Genomic DNA, 17,685 nt, shown 5'->3' on the forward strand with positions numbered 1-17,685 from the left:
TTAAACAGGAAAGATCTCTCACCCATTGGTGGTCTTCAGAGAGGTCCTGATCCAAAATAACATTAAATTATTAAAGGTTGGTACACAAATGACAAACATTAAAAAATACAAAAGTAAACTATAGAACAAAAGATTTAAAATATTTTTTTTCTAGACTGACATATGGTGTCAGAGTTCTTCAAGTCACTGTCCAAGGCATTCTAGTCTTTTTTTGAAATTTACATGTCAGTTTTGAACATCGCCCGTGAGATTTCAGAGTTCCCATAGAAATTTTCCTATTTTATTGTTGGTATAAAGCTATGGATTTTTTTTTTCATGACAGCATTAAGTATTTCAAGAATAACAATTCTGATCCATCAGTTGCTGACAACAAACTGGTAATAGAACTGAACTAACTTGCTGCCATTGTTTCAAACTTTGTTGTAAACTTCCCACTCTTTTAAAACACCCGAACATGGTAATTCTCTGAATCAAAGATGACTAGTTGTCCTTCACGGCTTAGTTGGAGAACATTTCCTCCACTGGATTGTGAGTTTTCGACAAGATTGAGGTTATCCGTCTTCTTTGAAGAACTGTGGCCTGTTAGCTATCAGTTGTTGTTATAAAAGTTAAGACCATGTGTTAAAAAAACTTTCTCCTTGGGATAAAGCATTTCCTTGATGTGTAACATAGAATGTGACTAACCCTATCAACAGATATCATAAGGAGTACTGATTATCAAGACTTTTATTTACAACCCCACTGAGGTTCTGAACTCAATGCCCAACTTAAAGGCTATGCAATGAAATGGCCATGGTTATACGGAATGTGGCCTATAAAAATACACCCTTTTAGGCAAAACATCCTATTTCAGACTTTGTACAGCTGTCTATACTTCTTCTGACCATCAGAATGGCTTGATCAAAGAACCATATGATTGCTTTTCTTGTCTTCCTTTACTTTGCATTTCGCTATTATCAGCTCTCGTAAGCTTGTATTGTTGCATTGTTTTAATTGTGTAGTAGCTATGGTTTTAGAGTTGCGGGTATTGTTCTGTTTTTTGTTCTATTGTTTTCTAGAAGGGATGCAAGCCAATCAGGTGAAACTTAATGTGAGCTGCTACAATCTCCTGAAAAATTATACGGGAAATTACACAGGCTGGCTGGCAAAACAAGTACCATTTAAAAGTAGAAAGGGTCAAAATTCAGACAGCTTTCTAAAGAAGTAGAAACTTATTCAGACATTTGTGAAAAAATGGCTCAATCAAAGCCACTTTCATGCACCTATACAAGAGCTAAAAGACTTGCTTTCTCTGGTTGTATAAATTGTTTTGTGACATTTCAATTGAAAATGAACTCCTAAGCTATGGAGATACAAGTCTCTAAGTTACTTAGCTTCTGAGCTTAACCCTGCAAGCTCTAACAGTGATTGGCATCAAATTTCTCCTTGTAATATCAATGCTTATTCAACTCCCTGAGGTCATGGGAATTAAGGATATGATCACTCAGGTGAATTTTCTTGATATAATTTAATACATTCTGCCCAGTTATTTAAAAAGAAAAGTATGGGGACAAGATAGGAGAATTTTTTCTTTAAAATATTAGGGGTTAAAGGGTTAAGAAAGCTCACATTGTCAACCACAAATGACAACACAAGTGACAAGTCTGAAACCAAAGGATTTTGCATTCATGCAACATGATTTCACACAAACAAACATTGATTTATTTGGTAACAAGCTCTGTAGTGTGTTGATAAATTGCCAATAAAGGATCCAGAAGATGTAGTGTTTATACACTTTGGTCTGGAGTAAAGAAGTGAAACTTGAATAAAAGAAAACTTTCAGGTAATCAGCCTGATAACAAGACACATAGTACTCTCCTCTTTACATCAGTCTGTTACTAATGGCTAAATAAGTGCTACCAAAAAAATTGATTGCGTATTGGTACTGACCTGCAAATCCAACCATAGTAGTCTATAAATAGGTGCATCACTGTTTCTTATTATTTATCCTTAAATATGAAAGTAAAGTGAGTCACTGCCAACTTGGGAATTACTTTTGTCCCATAGGTATTTATTAATTAGAGACCTTTACATTTGAGTACAAGCATGACTACAATACGAGATTTGACTTTAAAGTTTTTAGCAAAGTACTAGGAGGATTTATCCTAAAGTTTCATTTCACTCCTTGCGAACAACAAATTTGAAGCAGTTGTTTTAAATGATGATAGCTTATCCCTTTGGTGATATTTCCAAAAAGACAAGATCATCTATGTTTTGAGGACTTGTTTTCCCCACTATGCCATTCTCTCATAAACTCATAGTAAAATGATGATACGTATAGACTCGTTTTCCTGCCAAAATGACACTGGTTCACGGGCATGCACTCTTTCTCTTTATTTGGAAAAATAATTTTATTAGTACTTGCACAAGAATCTAAAGGACTCTATTTTTATTTAATACATTTACAACTTTGCACAACAACAGGCAAAGCTTTCCTTACTATGTAATGTGCAATAATTTATAAATAATGTTATTATGCTGGTGCAAAAGTTAAGCAACTAACCCTACACATTATCTTGCATATTTGCTAAAATAAAAATACTTGATAACCATAACTTCTTTTGACTGAATTAATTTTTGTGTAATTAATGTTGAAATACAGACTTTGGTGAAATATTTGTATCTCAAAAATTAATGGCGGAAACTGCAAAAGACATAACATTGTAAAATTTTGAAAACCAAACGGTATGAAATTGAGGACTTGAATCAGACATTTCCAAAATGTCTGAACTTAAAATCAAAGAAACGTTACTTCCTACAAACTTGAAAAGAAACATATTTGTCTGATAGATGAAGAGGAACAAATAGATAAACTAACTTCAAAAACATAAATACACAACTGAACAACATAAGATTTCTAAAATCTCTGAACTTTACAAATATTCATTAATTTTCCTAGCAATGAATATTTGCATTAATACTAAAAAGGAACAATACCTTGTAGATGAATGACAATAAATAAACCTCAAATACATAAATAAACAACTGAAGTTAATATAAAACATTCTAAACTTTGCAAAGGTACAATATTCTGAACTAGGTACCAACTTTGTTTACCGCAGTGCAAATAAAACCCTGTCGTTTTTGAACAGTTCAATTAACTAGGCTACATGCAGACATTTTCTCTCTCAAAATAAAATTGTTCACAGTTTTCGAATGTGCACTTGTGATAAAGGTGATGTTAGACTGTGAGCAGTCCCTCTTTTGTTCAAAAATTAATCTGTGGTGAAGAACCGAAAAAACAGAGCGAGCATGATATTTGAGGCTAATGCTCACTTGGTTTTTTGCATTCACTGCAGATTTTCAAGCAAAAGAGAGACTGCTCATAGTCCAGGTAATAATTCACAAAACTTGCCTCAAAGCAACATTGTGATATACAAATTGGAAAAAACTACCACAAACATGGCAAGAAACAGAAAATGCTGAAGCACTGCTTAGTGTAATAACATCTTTAAGTTAATTTTCACTCAGTTTCAGCACAGTGCCTCCTAATACAGGTCTTTTTTGTGAAGTTTACATGTATGACTATGGGAAAAGCAGAAGTTAGCAAAGGCTTTTGGAATTTCATATGAAACTTTATTGATTATCCCCCTGGATCATGCACTGGACTACTGCTTGGAAACATGCAACCTTACATGCAAAATCCTATCCTAACAACTCCTTCCTGCCCCCTCAGGTATCTCATTTTGATAATTAACTGATTTGTGCTTTGGAAGAGAAGCTATCGGAAAGATGTCAAAAACTAAGTCAAAATTTTGTTTAGTGGAAACATTATCAATGGCACTCAGCACTTAACAGTGTGACGTGCCTTACCGTGGCCACACAACAAACTTTTTTTGATTAGATAGAAGAAAGATCCTCCCAGTTAGTACGCAACTTGTTTCATCTGCAATTCAATATATGATGTTTCATATATTCATATTCATTTAAACTTCTTTTTACAAGTTAGCCATAAAATACAAAATGACGTGTTTTCAATAATTTGTTGTTGCGTCACTTGCCTGTTGGACTTTGCAAGGAGGAGTGACCGTTAATCAAATTTGCATATCAGGTGATTGGCTAACTTGTAAAAAAAGTTTGTTGGATGGCCATGGTAAGGCGCGTCGCACTGTAACAGTTGATATGACAAGGATAATACTTTACAAGTCTTTTGGCGGCAAGTCACTTTCCACATCACTTGGGTATGGAACAAAAAACATCCAGCCATGACTTTTCTTCCTAAGGATCAAGTTGATGAATCGAAACTTCTTCCTTTTGAATATGCTAACGTGAAAGATTCGGAGGAGCTCCTGCAGAGAAGAGACGTTGGAGAGGGTGTCGTAGAAATCAACAATGGACATGTCGGAAAGGAGGAGCAATGTCTGGAAACCAAACAAAGCAGCAATGAAACATGTAATTCCTACAGCAGGAGCAAAGAGTACTGCATAGTCTTGCAGTGGCTCACAACCTTCAGGCACGACGATGTTGTCGAAATCTTCAAAACCACGCACACCGGAATATCGGAGAGCACTAACCTGAGGCAGGAACGTCATGGTTTCTTTGATTTTATGGGCGACAAGGGCAGAGATGCAATTTTTAAACGGGAAGTAGGCGAGATAACATGCGTACACCAACCCAAAGAATGCGTAGCATAGGAAGGTGTAATAGTAAACGTAATTTCGGCGCCCGACGCAGTTGTTTGTGAACGGACAGTGGTGACACATCATCTCTACGCATGTATGGCACCAGCTGCAGTGATGGGTGCCAGCGCTTCTGATCCTCTGGCACTTGACACACATTTGGTAAGTTTTGACGAAATGTCTGTCGCGAATGAACTCATCCTGGTGCTGTGGATATCCCGGACACGTGAACACGGTCATGTAGTAGTTGAATACAGCGTTGGCCATCATGTAGTTGGTGAAGAAGATGTGAAACCACCCTAGCAACGAAGAATATGGCTGATCGGGGACATGAGCGTGCAGATAAACATTGAAGAATAGCCACAACAGTGTGGGAAAAACAAAGCTGACGGGCACGAGTTGGAAGTAGCTGACAACGGCTCGCGACGGCAGCAAGGTGCGGAGCTTAGGAAATATCCTCGGGAGGATTTGAAAGACAAGTGCGCCGACAACAATAACTGCAATGGCAACGCTAAAACAGATTACAATGACCGCCATTTTCGAAGCAGTACAAGCTCGCCCCCAGGGCAGTCCGCGCGTTGGAAAGCGACTTTTCTGGAGATCTTGGGGGATGGGGAGGGGACTCTGTGGTTGGGAAAGAAAGAATGTTTTTGTAGGAGAAATGGGACAAACGATTGACAGTGAAGTACACAGAAAACGGAAGAAAGTCTAGCAAGCTAGGAAGGCTTGGAGTAGCCCCGGAGTTGGGGAGTAGCTCGCTTTGTGAAACGTTGCTTCATGAATTCCCTCTACCCTCCCCTTCCCCAACACGAAACAAACACTTTTTTTTCCAGTTTCCCCGCGTGGAAGGCCAAGATGGCGTTTGTGTGGGTAATAATTTTATCCGTGGGACTAATTCAAGGCGTTTTTATCATCAGTAGCCTGCAAACCCTTTTCCCTCGTGGATCGAGAAAAACATGGCTTTATCGACTTCTTAAAGGAGTTCAAATCATGCCCGTTTTGTTTATTTTTGCTTCCTCGATTTGGTTTTTCTTCATGGTGATTCTGCCCATCGAGGTTGCAAGGCCCTACTCGTCGCTTAAAGGCGTTTGTTATGTCTTTACTGCGAGCTATCTTTGGGTAAACATGGTTTTCAACTACTTGGCGGCCATGATTGTTTCTCCGGGGTATCCAGAAACTCGACAAGAGCTCGAAGAAGAGACAGACATTTACATCGACTCCCTAAAATTCTGCAGCAAATGTTCCCGTGTTAGAGACAGAGGAACACACCATTGCAGTTCTTGTAACTCGTGTGTTATGTTGATGTCGCATCATTGCCCTTTTACAAACAACTGCGTTGGCTTAAACAACTTCGCTTACTTCTACTTATTTTTATTGCACTGTTCGTTGGGGCTTGTCTTTGCTGCCTATTGTACGTACAATCCATTCATGGTCTGTATGATGAACGACAAATCACCTCTTTACACACCAGGAGTTTGTAAAGAACTTGGTGACTATGCCGTCATGTTCCTTGTTGTCACCTTCGTGTTGCTGTTTATCCTTATCATGTTTACCTTTCACACATTTCTCCTCATTGTTGACATGTCCATGATTGACTTTTTAAAACTCTGCCAGAAACTTACCTGCAAAGAGTGGTTGAAAACCATTTTGATAGACAGGGGATTAAGAAGAAAGAAATTGCTAATGAGGAAGCTTTTGTTCTACAGAAGAGAAAGATGGTGGAAGTTTCTCATTCCAGCTTTTAATGAAATACCTGAACTTCTTCCTCCTGATGAATTCCTAGTGTAAATCAGAATCACCCATCACTACTAAACAAAACAGCCTAGAGGTTATCATCTCTCTTCACTGAAACTAAAGTGAGCTTGATAGCTCAAAATTTATTGTTTGTCGAATGGTTGTGTAGCATTGGTGTAGACCACAGTGCTTTGACCGCTATACAGCTGGTCTTTAGTAGGCAATGGTGTTGACTGGCTATTTATCAATGTATGGTGTCAACTGCATGTGTATGTAAGTAGAAATGTTGCAAATATCTACAAATATGTTACACAAACTGAGAAAATGATAAAAATTTTGAGCTGTCATTTCAAACGACGATGACTAAATTGAGCTTGCTTCAATATCAATGCTCAATTTTTTGTGAAAAAGAAAGAAAAAAAGAAAGTAAGGAAGAAACAAACAGACAGACAAACTCTGAAATTATGGAAGTTAAAGAAGTGGAGTTACACTATGTTTAATTTACATAGCTAAATGTCAATGCAATTTGTAACAAGTGATCATGGTGCTGTTCATTTTCAAGCGATAATTTGACAAGGGAGTCAGCTGAATTGATTTGGATTTGTGCAAGAAAAGAAATTTGTGTGTTCTATTTAAGAGAGTCTCATATTTTTGTTGTTACTCAATCATCAGATATCTCAGGGGTATTAATTAAACTACAGTTGAATCTCCCGTAAGCAACCTCCCAAAATGTCAAGCCAAGGTGGTTACTTACAGGAGGTGGTTGCTTACGATAGGTCAGACTACAGGGGGTTTTAACTGCTAGTTTAAGCCTAAAAATCACCGTACCAAACTACAACAGTTCAATGCTGTCAATGGGGAGACTGAAGATGTCTCTTAGTTTATAGTATTAAGTACCTGTCATGAGATTGGGTCTTTTGTCAAGTGGTTGCTTACGGGAGGACAACAATAGAAATATAAAAACCGTCAGCCCACAAAATGGTCGTGGGGTCTTACAAGAGGTTCCAACTACGGTGAATTCACTGGGAAAACTTTGGTGTTTTGGAGAAGTGGTCACTTATGGGAGGCGGTCGCTTACGAGAGATGGTCACTGGCAGGTTCGACTGTACCCTGAGCCAAAAGAAAATATGGAATGTAACAGCTGTGCAAAAATATGATGTGCAGAACCCAGCGGGGCACGCCTTGCCCTTCGTTAGACTGCAAGCAGTCTCTTATTTTTCTTTTAGTTAGTTTAGCCAGTATGTGATAGACAAGCAGTGAGCAGCAAAGCCACAAGCCCAGTGATAAAGACAGAAAGGCTTGAGCGCTTCTATCCTCATTCCTTGCAGCAATAAAGAAGCCACTAGCCACCTGTGCATTGTAGCTTTCTCAGCAAACTGAAAGTAAAATAACACTGCTTGGGTCTACCCTTCATCAGTGGTAAAGAATAAAAAATGGCATTATTTTTTATGCTTTGTTAATGTTGATTTATAAACTAGGCTTGTCCCCTGTTAAGACATGGTCCAAGGTTTTGAGCTGGAAACAGAAACAAATAGATTCAGACTGGCAATACAACAGTATATCAAAACCTGACACCATTATGTGTACAAGAAAGAAACATATTTTTACTTTATTTCATACCATGTATAAATTTATTCCTCGCGAAGCGAGGGCCGAAGGCCCGAGCGTAGCGAGGTTAATAAATTTGTCGGGCCGAGCCGGCCCGAGCGGAGCTAAGCCGCGCGAATTCGAGCGAAAAATATATTTATATATATATATGTGTATATGTTTATATCTTTGAAGGTGTCCGCACAATGACGTCAGACTGTCTGGCGTCGTCTGGAGCAAAATTTGCATACATCGAAAAAAAAATGCGTGCATGATCAAATTTCAACTGCAATGTTTATCAATATTCACTGGATACAGAACTATCTCTCCAGAATCTTTTCCCTTTCTTTTAGAAATCTTTTTTGTGAAAGATTGCATTAAAGAAATTACACGTTTTGTGGCCGCGGTAAATAATTTTCCGTGGGAAATAAATTCATCGAACACGGCAGCGCTGCACGCCCGTTGTACATTACGTCGCGTCACAAATAGATTTTCAACCGCAAACTAGCCCGTGGAACTACGAAAACACCATGCTCATCAAAAAAAAAAATCTTATGCGCCTTTTAATCTCCTCGTTTGATGCTACAATACGAGTAAAGAGGGCTTTCCACCCAGCCCCAGCTTCGCGAGGTTTTGCGAGTCACGTATTTCTAGTATATTGTGAAAATTAAAGCCCATAATATCCCCAAATCAAGATCGCAGTGGTCATGATGGTTGCTGACAGGAGCCTGGTGCTGACCACACGCATTGCACTTTCTGTGGGGGATGTAGTGGGGTTACATTTTGTATGCCACCCCTCAGGGAATCACGGTCCACCCCGAAAAAACGCGACGCACGTTGCGATCAGGCGTCAGTTTGCTTGCCGGAGTTGTTGGACGGTGGTCTTGCAGTCAAATTTAGCTGTTATCCATCGGCACTGTACGTTTTTTATCGTCTAAACTGTTTTATTTGCCATCATGGAACCCCAGATGCTGGTCAACCAAGGCCTAAGTGAGGCAGTCGCTCAGCGCGTGTCCGAGATCTTCGCTTCTGGGATTCTTTCCCCCGAAGAACTTGACGACAGAGCGTTCGAAGCTCTACGCGAATTCAACCAAGAAGGTGCTTTGGAAGTGCTGGATCAATTCGCGAACAGTGATCTCTCGCATGTGCAAAACAAGAGTGCTTTTCTGTGCGGAGTGATGAAAACCTACGTGACGAAATCTTCCTCTGGTGGCGAAATTGTGAACAGCGAGGCGGTGGCAAGCAAAGCCGACGAAGGCAAGATCAAAGCTTTGCTAGAAAGGACTGGCTACACGCTGGATATCACTTCTGGGCAAAGGAAATATGGAGGCCCACCTCCTGGCTGGGAAGGACCTGTACCAGGAACAGGAGGCAGTGAAGTAAGAATGCTTTAACAAAGTTTTTGGGGTTAAGCTTCAAACAAGCACGTGCTGCATGCTTTGAAGATATGAATGAACCGGAGTCTTTTTCAAAATTCAGGGATCGGTTGCACAACCATTCATACACAGCTTGGTTTAGCCTGGTATTATAATTCTCAAACACAGTTTTTAGAGCGCTGTATGAACACAACTGTTAGAAAATTGACTAGATTGTAAGTACTTAATACGTGTATAAATGCAAGGTTTAATTTTTGAACATCACAGGATTGAAGTTTACAACAAAAACCTATATGGTTGGTTCTGATTCTCTTCAGCAGAGAAATACTACGTAAAGACTCCACTAGTTCAATGTTGTTTTTGAGCCCAAATAGGAATTGCATTCTTTTGGAAAGGTTTAGGTTTAATAACGTAACGGGAATATATAAACTAAGTGGAAATGGCTTTCGAAAATTGTTTAACTGAGGCCCGGTTCAAACGAATTCAATGAATTAAGTTCATGTGAAGTACGGCATCTGAGTCAATTCAGAAGGGCCGATCTAGCCGATCTAAGTCAGATCGCCTCTGCCGTTTTTCCTGCCTGGCTCAGCTGGGAATAATGGCTGTGGACCGGCTTTGATTTAGACACCCACATTAGCAGAATTTAATACATAAACTGACCTAAATCCGTAATTTTCTTCAGTCACAGTATACTTCTATGAATTAATTTCGGCTGAATTATGTTCAGCGTCTGAATCAATCCAGTTGGGATTAAATAATTTGGGGGAATCGAGTCGTTTCCCCTCTACAAAGTCAATTTGCTACACTGTTAAGTATGAAAATGTGATTATTTCTCATTCTTAAAGTGAGTTCAGGTGAAAAATTATCTTAGCTGTTTCTACGTTTCACAGTGTTTGCATGAGAAGTAAATTGAGTTTAAATATTAGAGAATATGTCAATTTTAAAACGTAGTGAATCAACTGAACTGCAGTGTAGTGAAACGATCGGTAAGCAATTTGGGTCGCTCTAAATTCAAATTTGATTTGGCTCATGTGAAGTACGGCGTCTGAACCAGGCTTGACATTCTACCTCTGTTATTCTGGCCTGAAAAAAAAAAAAAGAGAATGCACCCTGAGAATTTGCTGTCATTTAATTGGTGTTATTTTGTTTTCCCCACAGAAAGGATGTTGTCAGGTGTTTGTTGGCAAGATTCCCAGAGACTGCTTTGAAGATGAGATCATTCCTCTCCTGGAAGAGTGTGGGCAGGTGTATGATTTTCGATTGATGATGGACCCTGAGTCTGGATTAAACAGAGGGTTTGGTTTTTGCACATTTGCATCCAAAGCTGAAGCACAGAGTGCAGTAAAGAAACTTGATAACAAAGAAATTCGTCCAGGCAGGAAGCTGGGTGTGTGCATCTCTGTGGCAAACAACCGCCTCTTTGTGGGCTCCATTCCAAAGAGTAAATCCAAAGATGAAATATTTCAAGAATTTTCAAGAGTCACCTCGGATCTGACTGATGTGATCGTGTATCTGTCGTCAGAGAACAAAGGCAAAAACAGGGGTTTTGCTTTCTTGGAATACGAAAGCCACAAAGCAGCCGCCCTGGCAAAGCGCCGTCTTCAAAGTGGCAAGGTGCATGTCTGGGGCATGACCATTGCCAAAGTTGAGTGGGCTGATCCTCAAGAAGAGCCAGATGAAGAGGTTATGGCCAAGGTGAGTGTGTGAATGGAAAATATTCTAGTCCTGGTCTTTGCATAATGTCATCTAGTTATTATCTCAGACTAGGGCTGAAGTTCATAAACTAACAGAAGTTTGGCATTCTTGTTGTGTTTTTGTTATTTTCAAACTCTACATTATGACTCACTTTTTCAAAATATTTACAAAGAATGCCTAGCAAAAGGTGTTTTACAGTCAATCTACATCACTCGTGACGGGTAGTTTTGAAACTTGATGGAGTTTTGAAATAATTAACATGTCAATTTTGAACATTGCCAGTGGGATTTCAAAGTTCTCGCAGAAATTTTCTCTAGTTTGTTGGCCATATTAAATGAATTTTTTCTTTACATTACAGTATTAAGTATTTCAAAAATAACAATAAATTGTTTTCCAAGTATTTTGGTTTTTTTTTTTTTTTTGTTCAGTTAATGCACCTTTTTTGGAAAGATTTCCAGAGATATGTTCATTTCATTCTCTAGATACCAGTTATGCGTGACATGGGTTGACTGTAAATTTCAGTGATAATGGTATTCTAAGAATGCAGTCTTTACCTGTGAATGATGCACACTTTCCCCTTATATTTGATCCTTGTAATTTTGGATGGGACACTGACTTTTCCAGTAATATACCACCAAATATTTCATAGTGCTCCAAAGTGAAAATCTTGACTTTGCAGTTGAATCACAGTCTTGTTAGTCAGTTCTTATGCTGAGTTGTTGGTTTCTACTTCCTAGTGAAGTATTTTCCCAATGAACCCCCTTGAACAGAAAACAGTAAAACAGGAATTTTAGTACCTTTTTGTCCTCCTGAGCAATCTATATTGCATAGCACATATTGTGTTATTTTGTATACAGGGATGTTTCAAAGCGCCAGTTACCAGCAAATTTCTGAAAATCTTATCAAATCAAATTTCTTTGTGCATCATTGACACCACTGGCTGAAAGTTCAACACAACGGAAATGCTTGAGGCCAATTTTTAAGGTGCACAGTCCAACAGAGCCAGCTGGGTTATTAATGAGCATGCTTAGGTTTTTCATAGTTACATACCTGGTATTGGCTTTCTAAGCTAGAAAACTGATTGCTTTTACCTTAAAGGAGAGGTGTCATGGGGTTTTTGTCCTCTTTGGTTAAAAATGGTGAAATAAGACCTTCATTTAGCTACAAGATAATTCTAGAACAACGAGAGAAAAGAAATCAACTCAATTCTTGAAAGGAACGACTTGGATCTGTTCTAGTGCGTTTTGGAAACAAAAATGTGAAAACTTGAAAAACATAAGCCTAACATTTTTCAAGTTTCAATGCATTGCGACCTACTCTGTCTCTGGCCAGAGGCACCAATCGACAGTTTTATTGTACTGGGGTGATAATTTATAACAAAACTAGACAATAGTTTTTTGTTTGTATTGACAGACAAACATTTTTGGGTTTTGAAATGACATCAGATTTGCGTGATACTTCTTCTTTAAAGCTAATTTTGCATCTTTAGAAAAGCAGATAATGGTAGTGGTAATAATAATATTTTAATTTGTTGTTTTTTATACAGGTAAAAGTGGTGTATGTCAGGAACATCTCTCCAAGCATCACAGAGGAGAAAATCCAAGAAGCGTTCAGCCAGTATGGTACTGTGGAGCGAGTGAAAAAGCTCAAAGATTACGCTTTTGTCCACTTCACTGAGCGTGAGCATGCTCTGAGAGCTATAGAAGAACTCAACAACCAGGTCTGGGATGACCTCTCCATTGACGTCTCCCTGGCAAAGCCACAGCCAGCGAACAAGGACAACAGACGGAGAGGTGGAGGAATGGGAGGAGGTCCCCGTGGTGGCCAGCCTCGCGGTGGTGGACCCAGGGGCAGAGGACGTGGTCGAGGGGGATACAACCAAGGGTATGATAATAGCGGGTACGACATGTATGGTGGTGGTGGCGGCTACGATGATGGCAGTAGCTACGATAGTTACTATGGTGGTGGTGGTGGTGGTGGTTACGGCGGGGGTGACTACAGCAGTGGTGATTACAGTGGTGGAGGTTATGGTGGAAGTTATGGTGGAGGTGGATACGGTAGTGGCGACTACTCCAGCCGTGGAAGAGGGTCAAGGGGTGGTCAGAGAGGTGCTCCAAGGGGTGGTCAAAGAGGTGGAGCAAGAGGAGGCCCAAGAGGAGGTGGGCCAAGGGGCGGTGGTGCCAGGGGAGGTGGCCGTGGTGGCCAAGGTGGTGCTGGCGGATCTGGCTTTGGAGGTAGGGGTTCACGTGGTGGTCCAGCTAGAGGAAGAGGAGCTGGTGGAGCGCCAGGAGGGTATGGTGCACAGAAGCGCAAATTTGGTGGTGATGGCTATCAAGGTGGCGGTGGAGGCTACTCGGAACCAAAGAGGCCATATATGGATTACAGCAGCCAGGAGTATGGGCAGCAGGAACAGTGGGGTCAGGAGTACAGCTACGGAGACCAGGGAGATCAACAGTGGTACCAAGACACCTGGTCACAGCAGCAGTGGTAGTGATCAAAACCCAGATTGGCAGCCATTCAACTTATTCGACCAGATTAACTGTCATTGAATTGATCTGTTTTGTTTGGAGCCCAATCTTTTCTTTCATGCTGATTGGATTGGAAGCTGGGTTAAAGTTCAAAGAAAGCAGCATGCATGTAGTTAAAATGCCAACACAAAAGTGGATTATTCTTTTTTTAGCAAAAATGTACAAAAACAAGTAGTGTGAACCTTTAGGAACTTTCAGAAATTAATTCCCAGTGATTTTTTATGAAGATTGATAGTAAATTGTGTAGCATTCTGATAGATTATCCATTTATTGTTCAAATTCCAGTTTTACCATTTTATTTTAAAGCAAAATTGCAATAGCCTTAAAACGTTTAGACAAAAACTATTGCCAAAGGTGAGTTGTAAAAAGATTGCAACCCTTTGGTTGATTTAGTTGGTTAAATAAGTACATTCTTACAATCACTATTAAAATAAAATTGCTTTACAAAATTTTGCTGGCATGTCAAGCTGGCTGTAAAATTGTATGTTGTCGTTTGCTGTGTCCAAAACGAAGGTGAAATTGCATCAGGAAAATTCATGATGAAATTGCACCAGCAAATTTCAAGGAGAAATTGTTGCGAAATCACCTGAAGGAATTCACAGAAGTTTGCAATAAAATTGCTTCGAGAAATTTGACAAAAAAAGCCAATCATGGTGAAATTACTCTGAGAAATTTACTGAAGAAAATCATGGTGAAAAGTACATCATGAAATTTATGAAAGGTAATTTATGCAAAAGACTTAAAAACTGTCTTCTAAGATTCGCAGAGTGGCAGTTTATGTTGGTAAGTATGGCATTAAAGTAGATTAATTCAGATTAATTTAACTACAGTCGAACCTCTTTGTTACGGACACCAAGGGGACAGGAATAAGTGTCCGCATTATAGAGGTGTCCATTTTAGAGAAGTAGGCTTTATATGGATTTCGGTCTCTCAGGGACAAAGTGAACTGTCCGTAATAGAGAGGTGTCCGTAAGGAGAGGTTCCATTGTATTGGCTTATAAGACCACCCTTGCAATTTCAGTTAATGGTTGACAAGATTCGAGAAGGAGACCTTATAAAGCATTGGTGGATCTTGGGGGGGGGGGGGGGGGTGCAGGAAGGGGGAGGATGGGGATAAGAGAAGTGCCCCCTACTACATCAAGGAACAATGGCTGAAGATTTTTTAAATTCAACTGAAACATTTTTACTCTATGATCTGCCAGTGCTGAAAGTTTGTTAACTGTACTAAGCAATCATGACTTGTGGCTTTTCATTTCCCGGCAATTTGCATAATATTATTTTGATCAGAAGGGTTTGTATAAAGTTCATTTATGAATTTGTCAAAACCCCACTAATTTGAGCAGAGTTACAGCAGTACAAAGGTGGCCAAACTCCCACCCCCCAAACCAGGATGGCACTAGAATCCAAGACCTATTTGTCAACATATAAAACATAACGGATCATGGGAATCACCATGGAACCTCATTTTTAACCCTTTACGCCCTAACAGTGATCAGCATCAAGTTTCTCCTTATGATATCAATGATATCCTGAGGTCACAAGAATGAAGGATATGATCACCCAAGGCAAACTTCCTTGCTCTTTTAATAAGTTCTCTCCCATACGTTTATAAGAATAGTATGGGGACAAGACAGGAGAATTTGTTCTTTGATTTTAGAAGCTAGGGCAGAATTTAAATCAAAACGTACCAAAAGAAAAACTATATTAAGAGCAGGGGCTTGACCCGGTCCCTCCTTCAAGGATATCAGCCAATCTCATTTTCGAAGACTGGTTTACCAGAGCGTGAATTATGTAAAACAAAGGAAGCAAGACAGAAAACCATGAAAAGTCCATGAAGTTAAACCGAAATGGCAATGCATTTTAAAACAAAAGAAATGCAGTTTCGTCAGAGAAGTGTGTTTATTTTCTAATTTTGAATTTGTCTAAACTTTCCTTGGTTTCTAGAGTGCAAAGGTGACTTTTTGAGTCTCGGATAGGAGTAATTAAAAGAATAAGTATCCCCACACAAAGGTAGTTCTCACTAAATTTTATTTCAATGGTCTGTTTTTGTAAATTCATCCAGGGTTACCATCAGGGAAAATTCCGGAAATTTTTTTTTTTTTTTTCAAGTTCAGGGTAAAGTCGGGGAATTTTTCAGTGAAAAGACAGGGAATTCGATTTTTGGCTAGCCACTAGGTTTGCAAAAGGGCTGCATGTTAGCAAAGGCACGTGCGTTTCAAAAATTATCTGCAAAGGAATTGGTATATGTGGCTTCATTGTTAGCTATAGGTTAAGAATTTGTTTTTTGTGGTCATTGAAAATTGATTTGTTATCAGTGAATAATTAGGGAAAAGACGGGAATTTTTTTTTAATTCTTGTGGGTAGCAACCTTGGTTTATGTCCCCGGTTCAAATAAAGATGATGATCGACAGAATCAAAAGAACAACTCACTGTCACGCATGTGGCGTAGCGTCAATTGAATAGTAACACCAGGATTTCATACAGAGCCTCAGAATTTGTTACAACGCACAGGAAAATACTGTTTTCCAAAAAAAAGCGGTCATGCTTATATGTAAGGATCTCATCTACGAACTTGAAAAGTTAGAACCCTCTTGTACAGTGTAATAAGCAGCAACACAGGAAAGCACTGTACCATAGCTTTGAGTTGAATACTACTCTTTGAATTTCGTTCACAGACTCAAAAGTGGGAACTAACTAAATTGAAGGGGTACTATTCGTTGTCCAGTTTTTTGGCCGGAGTGGATGAATTTAAAGGGGAGGGGGAGAATTATATATCAAAATATTTGTACTTTGGTACTCTTTTAGGGCGAAGTTTGGCGTTTACTTCAAGCCACTAAAATTTGCAAAATAACAATGAAGTTGACTTAAGTGCAGTGAATTTGCTCATTTCAGCGTCCGCTTAAAGGAGATTTACTCGATGCCAAAAACAAAGTCAAATTTAGGCCCTAACAAATGTGATTTTTGTGGTGGGGAAGGGTACTTCTTCAGATTCACCCCTGTGAAACAACAGTTCCTTTCAGACAGAGGATCTGGATAGTTCATCTCCATGAAAGTGTGACTGCATATGTTGTCACACTTGAGTTTTAAGCGTCTTGTCAACCAACTATTCCGGAACAGGAATACACGGGAAAGTCGGTATTGACACGTTTTCGGAATGAAAAGATAGTATCAGGCTCTGAATGAACGGAATACGGTTGAGTCGGAATAAGAATAAGAGGAATTGCGTTCTTTTGGTGTCTTAGAGAAATAACATTCTGTCATTTTTGTTGCTCCCGAACCGGCGTACGAACAGCCAGATTCTCGCAAAAGAATGCGCTCTTCAGTAGATAAACTTCTGACAAGATTGGTCGGAAAATAGACTGTTTTTGAGTGGGGTTTCTTATCCTACCAAGCAATTTTGTGTTGCGCCGTGAGGAAGTCGAGCAGTCGATGTTTTTGTTTTCACTTTACTAGCATAGCCATGTAAAAGAACGTAAACAAAAATGTAACAAATGACAACAAAGCGAGAGTGGCAAATTACTGAGGGCTTTACTTCAGTCTTCGCTTAGAAATGCAATGAAACTTTGGCCGGAGAGTTAGTCATTTATTTATTCTTAGGCATTTGTTGTTAACCTTGTAGTACTTTTTTTCTTTTTCAGGGACTTCTACAGAATAGGGAAGAATCTTTCCTTGAAGTCTTTCTCTTTATTCATGTATTTCTTTGCCCTCCCTGAGCGGTGGGTTACCAGGAAATCATCTCCTTCCATATATCGAGTGTCGTTGCCTCTGGCTTCTTCCTCTCAAGTAACACTCCAACAGTCCTTATCTCTGCCCCTCCTATGAGCGGGTCAATTTGATGACATGCCTGGGGGAGCCCCCACAGGCTCCAGTAGCACCCGACCCCTCTCCTGTCCGCTGACAAGTACTTGTTTTGCCTTCTTTTTCTAATCTCCAGTCACTTTGAAATGATGTACAAACAGCTGACCTCCCCGCAGTTTGCGCAGACAGCCTTCCTTCTTTCCTTGATCACCAGGCTTGTGACGTTTTTCCAATGTTAGAGTCGCTTTTTTCAGGCGTTTACCCACTCTATTTCACCTGTACTATTCTTATCTATGTACTCATTTCTTC

At 39.5% G+C, this 17,685-nt stretch overlaps 3 protein-coding genes across 3 annotated transcripts; 2 read left to right on the forward strand and 1 right to left on the reverse strand.

Moving 5' to 3' along the window:
- Window positions 1-1,678: 1,678 nt before the first annotated feature.
- LOC146453803 (putative ZDHHC-type palmitoyltransferase 8) lies at window positions 1,679-5,287 on the reverse strand. The gene has a single exon (XM_085096204.1). The coding sequence runs from the start codon at window positions 5,193-5,195 to the stop codon at window positions 4,179-4,181; it is 1,017 nt and encodes a 338-aa protein (XP_084952330.1). The 5' UTR covers window positions 5,196-5,287; the 3' UTR covers window positions 1,679-4,178.
- A 31-nt stretch (window positions 5,288-5,318) lies between these two features.
- Window positions 5,319-7,841, forward strand: LOC146453804 (uncharacterized). The gene has a single exon (XM_085096205.1). It carries the CDS (start codon window positions 5,436-5,438, stop codon window positions 6,444-6,446), a length of 1,011 nt encoding a protein of 336 aa, XP_084952331.1. The 5' UTR covers window positions 5,319-5,435; the 3' UTR covers window positions 6,447-7,841.
- A 953-nt stretch (window positions 7,842-8,794) lies between these two features.
- On the forward strand, window positions 8,795-14,060 carry LOC146453805 (heterogeneous nuclear ribonucleoprotein Q-like). The gene is made up of 3 exons (XM_085096193.1): window positions 8,795-9,358; window positions 10,514-11,050; window positions 12,597-14,060. Exons 1-3 carry the CDS (start codon window positions 8,936-8,938, stop codon window positions 13,539-13,541), a joined length of 1,905 nt encoding a protein of 634 aa, XP_084952319.1. The 5' UTR covers window positions 8,795-8,935; the 3' UTR covers window positions 13,542-14,060.
- The last annotated feature ends 3,625 nt before the right edge of the window (window positions 14,061-17,685 follow it).

This window comes from Pavona decussata, unplaced genomic scaffold (assembly GCF_977016875.1).
Source record: "Pavona decussata unplaced genomic scaffold, jaPavDecu1.1 SCAFFOLD_322, whole genome shotgun sequence".
In the NCBI taxonomy this organism is placed as follows: domain Eukaryota; kingdom Metazoa; phylum Cnidaria; class Anthozoa; order Scleractinia; family Agariciidae; genus Pavona; species Pavona decussata.